This window comes from Choloepus didactylus (assembly GCF_015220235.1).
Source record: "Choloepus didactylus isolate mChoDid1 chromosome 23 unlocalized genomic scaffold, mChoDid1.pri SUPER_23_unloc1, whole genome shotgun sequence".
Classification (NCBI taxonomy): domain Eukaryota; kingdom Metazoa; phylum Chordata; class Mammalia; order Pilosa; family Megalonychidae; genus Choloepus; species Choloepus didactylus.
In genome coordinates this window covers 1,920,518-1,925,980 of record NW_023637590.1, presented here as the reverse complement: position 1 = coordinate 1,925,980, position 5,463 = coordinate 1,920,518, and the positions used below count along the sequence as shown (strand labels likewise).

Here is a 5,463-nt window from a genome sequence, read left to right as displayed (position 1 = left end):
TTTCTTCTTCGAAGTTGTAGTATAAAAATAAGGATGAAAGGAGAGTCAGGCCCTGGGCCGCTGCTAACACGTGGGGTTCTCACCTTCCTCCTTCCGATCCCCAGGTGGGGGCCACGGGGCTCTGGGGCGCCCCCTCTCAGCTCCCCCAGCCCCCCGCGAGACCTGGGTCAGATGCCCACCCTGCCTTCCCACGGGCCCTGCAGCTTCCACCCACGCTGCAGAGCAGGTGCTGCCGGGAGCTGATGGCGTCCCCCCGTGGTGTCCCCACACCCACCCAGGGAGGAGGCAGCAGGGAGCAGGGCCCACTCCTACAGGGCCCTCAGTGGCCCCTGCAGGTGTCCTCAGCCCCCACCACCGCCTCTGCCCGGCCTTCCTGAGAAGCCGCAGGCTCTGCCATGCCCAGAGGGTTGGGGCGCCCGCCCGAGTCCCTCCAGGGAGCCTGCCTTGTAGACTGAGGCCGCGCTGCCAGCCCCATGGGGGCGTGTGCACCCCTCCCACCACCGCTGCCCCTGGAGCCCCATCTCCACCGACTGGCACTGGGCCGGGTGAGTGCCTCCCTCTGGGGTGGCCCTGAGGGGTGGGGGTGCAGCACCCCCAGGAGGAGGGACAGCCCAGCCTCCCCAGCTCAGCATCCTCACCCGGGCGTACGGTGTCTTCCTGTGAACATAATGGCTGCCCTGCCCCCTGGGACCCGTCTCCACGCTGGGACGGGGCAGAGCCCCAAGTCGGGAGTGGGTTCTCATTTGCCGGGACTCAGGGCACAATGGAGTCCTAGGATGGGGCAGCCTGGGGAGCTGGCACTTGGGCCCCCGCCCTCACCCAGCAGTGGAGCCTGCCCAGGGTCCCACAGCACGAGGACGTGTGGCCTCGGCCTGAACTCCCACAGGTACCAGGGAGCCCCTGGAAGTCCCGGGACAAGGGGAAGGTTCCGGACCCAGGCCCTGCCTGTCCTGAAGACGAGAAGGGCTCCATTGCTGAGGCGCTCGTGGGTGACTTGGTCCCTCAAGAGCAGCCCTCCCCACCACCACCTCGGCCTTGTGCTGGACGTCCCAGGGCCCACCTGCCCGGGAGAGGCTCAGGGGGCGCGTGTGTGCCCACCCCGCCTGCTCCGGAGCCAGCCTCCTGCTCCAACCCTGCAGAAAATTCCTAGGTGAAGATAACAGCCATGGACGCCCCAGGGCGCTAATCACCCGTGTCGTGTTTGGTCGGGGCCCTGAGGAGCTGCCAGGCCACCCGATGCCCACCGTGGAAGGGAAGATGGAGCCGCAGCAGTCAGGCCAGGGCCTGCTCTGGTCCTCGCTGCACACGGCAGGGACAGTCCTCACCCCAGAGGCCTCGGCTCACCCGGCAGCAACCACAGGACTCGGCTAAAGCAGCAACTTCTCAAGGCTTGGGGTCACAGCATGGGTAGGGGGCCTAGCCCTCCTGTGTCCCCAACCCCCAGGAGGCCTCAGCCAAAACCCTTAGCTGCCCCCCTCAGTCTTCCTGGCTGGGAAGTGGGGAGCAGGACTGCCTTTTGAGGGTTGGGACAGTGCTGGGGGAAGTGGTAGCATGGGCAGGGCCACCCACACGCTGGGCTTGGCACAGCCACCGGATCTGTCCGGCCCCTTGCTGGCTGTCAGGAACAGGTGCCCAGGGTGGGTTAGGACGTGGCCCGATGGCCCAGCCCGGCTGGGACTAGAACCCTGAGGCTGACATCTGGAGCCCACAGCTCTGCTGGGCTGCCTTGGGCAGGCCCCTTCCCCTCTCTGGGCCTCCTGTCCTGTCACCTGCAGTTGGGCAGAAGGCAGCCAGGGAGGGGCTGGTTGGCTGTCCAGTGGCACCTGCCCAGCACAGAGGGTCTGGCCAGGCCAAGGCAGGGAAGCCAGGGTGCCAGGCCCGGAGGCTGCAGGTCACTGTGTTTATTTGGGTGGTCGCAGGCCTGGGCGGGGGGCTCACTGCTGTGGGGGTGGCAGATGGGGTCCTGGCTGCTCCTCAGGAAGGGGCAGATAATTGGGGTCCTCTTCTGGGGCATCCAGCAGCAGCTTCCTGTGGGGAGGGGCCCACCCTGAGCCGAGGCCAGCACCAGGCCGCCCCTCGGGTGGGTGCCATCCGCGGGAGGGCCGAGGGCAGGGGTGCCGTCCCCAGGACTCACAGGAAGCCGGGGGTCAGCAGCAGCCTCTTGCCTCCAGGCTGGTTGGGGAAGACGTCCTCCAGGAAGTAGTAGACGTGGCCCACACCGATCCCTGTGGGAGAAGCCACATGGCTGCCAAGGCCACCCGCCACGGCCCACCTTAGAGGCCGGCCCCAGAGGACGAAGCCCCCAAGTGGGAGGCGTGGGGGCCACAGGGAGGGGGCACAAGGCAGGCTCACCCAGCAGGTCCACTAGGATGGAGTTCCCCAGCAACATGGAGAAGCTCATGAGCGCCCAGGGCAGGAAGGGCGCCTGGAAGGTGACGAGGCCGAAGAAGTTGACCCTCACCCGGGGGCTGCGGCGGCTCCACACATACACCAGCATGGCCATGAGGGCCTGGCCCAGGAAGAAGAGGCTGCCCAAGAGCCCCAGAAGCTGGCTCGAGTCAAGGGGCCCGGAGGCCGTGCCCGGTGCCGTCTCAAACCCTGACCCCGACCCCGGGGTCCTCCCAGGGCTCTCCCTTCCCTGGGCAGGCCCGTGTCCATCCAGCCGCACCTCCCCACTGCACCCCAGTCTCCATTGCTCAGGCCCCGGCCGGCCCCTCCCGGGCACCCAGCAAGGAAGATCCAGCCCGGGCGCCCACCCCGAGGCAGCACGTGGGGGGCGCTCGGGGCCGCCTAAGTTGGGGGGAACGGCTCTCCCAACCCCCGGCCCGCCCCGAGGGCCCCCTGCGCTCCGCATCCCGGTTCCGGAGCCACGTGGGAAGGATACGATCATGAGCGCGCCCCCGAAGAGAAACATGAAGACGAAGTCGGCCGTGCGGCCGCGGAAGGAGCCCTCCTCCAGCAGGCGGCAGTGGCGGAAGCTGCGCCCTCGGTATAGGAAGCGGCAGCCGCGCGGGGCCTCAGTTTCCCCGCTCCCGGCCCTCCTCCCCTCCCGGCGGGTCTCGTCCCGGCCCCGGCCCCGGTCCGCGCGGCGCAGGATACACGAAGAGCATGTTGAAGAAGAAGCTGAATCCCAGCGGCCCGAAAAAGAGGAAGTTGGTGACCAGCCTCCAGACCTACCGGGGCGGGAGCGCAGGCTGGGGCGGGAGGGGCGGGCCGGCAGGTGCCAGGGGTGGGGCGGGGCCTGCAGGAGCCAGGAGCTGGGAGGGGCGGGGCCTGCAGGTGCCAGGGGCGGGGTGGGGGCGGGGCCGGCAGGTGCCGGGGGAGGGGCAGGGCCGGCAGGAGCCAGGAGCTGGGAGGGGCTGGGCCTGCAGGTGCCAGGGGCGGGGTGGGGGCGGGGCCGGCAGGTGCCAGGGGCGGGGCGGGGCCTGCAGGAGCCAGGAGCTGGGAGGGGCGGGGCCGGCAGGTGCCGGGGGAGGGGCAGGGCCTGCAGGAGCCAGGAGCTGGGAGGGGCTGGGCCTGCAGGTGCCAGGGGCGGGGTGGGGGCGGGGCCGGCAGGTGCCAGGGGCGGGGCAGGGCCTGCAGGAGCCAGGAGCTGGGAGGGGCGGGGCCTGCAGGTGCCGGGGGCGGGGCGGGGCCGGCAGGTGCCGGGGGCGGGGCGGGGTCGACAGGAGCCAGGGGCGGGGAGGGGCGGGGCCGGCAGGTGCCAGGGGCGGGGTGGGGGCGGGGCCGGCAGGAGCCAGGGGCGGGGTCGACAGGAGCCAGGGGCGGGGAGGGGCGGGGCCGGCAGGAGTCAGGGGCGGGGGCGGGGCCTGCAGGTGCCAAGGGCTTGTGGGCGGGGCCTGCAGGGGCCAGGGGCGGGGCCAGGCTGGCAGGAACTAGGGGAGGGGAGGCCTCACCTGGAACTTCCGGAACACGAGGTGCGGGTTGAAATAGAGCTGGAAGGGGCTGAGGAACTCCAGCTGCTGCGGAACCAGGGGCGCGTCAGGGCTGCCCAGGGACCTGTGCCTCCCCCGGGGCCGAAACGCTGGCGTCGCGCGCCACCCCCTGTCCCCAAGCAGCCCGCCCGCCAGGGGCCGTAACCAGGGCGACGCCCCGCCCGCCCAGTCCTCTCACCACAGCGGCGGTCGTGAGCACGCAGGCCGCGGTGTAGACCCGCGTCACCGCCGGCACCTGCAGGAACTCGGCCGCCAGGCCCCGCCACGCCATTGACCCTTGTCAGACCCGCGTGGCGGGCCCTGCCGCCGGCTCTTTAAACCGCCTCCGAGCCCCGCCCCGCTGTCGGCTTCCACCAATCCTCGTCGGGTGCGCCGGGCCGGGAGGCGGGGCCCTGGGCCCGGAAGCCAATGAGGAGGGCGAGCAGGGAGCCGGGAGGTGGGGCGAAGGCGTGGGCGGGTCGAGACCCGCGGCCAATGAGCAGGCCCCAGGTCGCACGCACGTGGCGCTTGTTGTGGCGGCAGCGGCGGCGCGGGAGAACCTCTGGCCAATGAGGAGCCGGGCTCTCTGGGAGTTCTAGGGGAGGACCAATAGCGAGGACCCACGGGGCCGCGGCGAGGGCGGGGTTGCAGGGAGAGGCGTGGGCGGGGCGCGGCGGGGCGCGGTGGGCGGGGCTCCTGCTCCCTTATCAGAAATCCAGACAGCCCAGCGACCCCCACCCAAGGCCCCACCCAAATCTGCCGGCTCCTGTCGGGGCTTCCTGGGGGTCCTGCCAGTCCAGGAGGTGGGAGGTGGGGGTGGTGAGACGCGCCTGCGCGAGAGGACAGCCTGGAGGGGACCTAGGATCTTCATTTATTCATACCTTCATTGAGCACCTACTGTGTGCCCGGCGCCGCTGTGGGTCCTGGAGACGCAGCAGCCAACCCGAGGCGGTGCCCCTTACAGTAAGGTCTAGCCTGTAAATAGGCCTGTGCTACAATGGCAGGTGCTGAGATCACAGAGCATGAGAGGAAAGCAAGGCCAAGTGCGGGGAGGAGCGTGGGGTGGTGCACGGCCATGCTAGACAGGGGAAATCTATGCAGGGAAAAAGGCTCCCCTGGCTGCTGCGTGGACAGAAGACTGCAAGAGGGTCGGAGAGGAATCGGTGAGCAGGTGGAGGCTGCAAGGGGCAGTGGGGGCTCTGGACAGAGTGGGATGGGGGTTTGCCCACAGACTGGACCAGGGGTGACAGAGAAGTCCAGCTCGAGCCCCAGGGTGGATGGACGTGGTGACCTTTCTGAGATGGGGACACTCGAGGAGAAGGCTGGCTGGCTGGGGACTCCCGTTCCGGCCTCATCCAGTAGGAGGCGTCTGTGTTGTCAGCCCCGAGGGGCTGGGAGCACTGAGGGGGATGGGCTCTTGGCTCAGGGGACAGAATGGATTACAGCAGGAGGGTCCCCTTTTCCTGGGCCAGGCAGGAGGGGAATTAGACAAGGGTGCTGGTAGGGGGGCCCCCCTCTGATGGGCTCAATTTTCCAGCGAGGCCAGCCA

General features: G+C 69.9%; 1 protein-coding gene across 3 annotated transcripts; it reads right to left on the bottom strand.

Annotated features, from left to right (window-relative positions):
• Window positions 1-1,805: 1,805 nt before the first annotated feature.
• DERL3 (derlin 3) lies at window positions 1,806-4,246 on the bottom strand. 3 transcript variants are annotated; one of them, XM_037823588.1, is made up of 7 exons: window positions 4,114-4,246; window positions 3,897-3,962; window positions 3,100-3,173; window positions 2,885-2,978; window positions 2,353-2,548; window positions 2,135-2,225; window positions 1,806-2,028 (listed from the first exon to the last, which is right to left on the bottom strand). In XM_037823588.1, the coding sequence occupies exons 1-7, from the start codon at window positions 4,204-4,206 to the stop codon at window positions 1,935-1,937; spliced, it is 708 nt and encodes a 235-aa protein (XP_037679516.1). In that variant the 5' UTR covers window positions 4,207-4,246; the 3' UTR covers window positions 1,806-1,934. The 3 variants fall into 3 exon arrangements, with proteins under 3 accessions (XP_037679516.1, XP_037679517.1, XP_037679518.1); XM_037823589.1 differs by having other exon boundaries at window positions 3,897-3,959; window positions 4,114-4,214; XM_037823590.1 differs by having other exon boundaries at window positions 1,887-2,028; window positions 3,100-3,123.
• Between the last annotated feature and the right edge of the window lie 1,217 nt (window positions 4,247-5,463).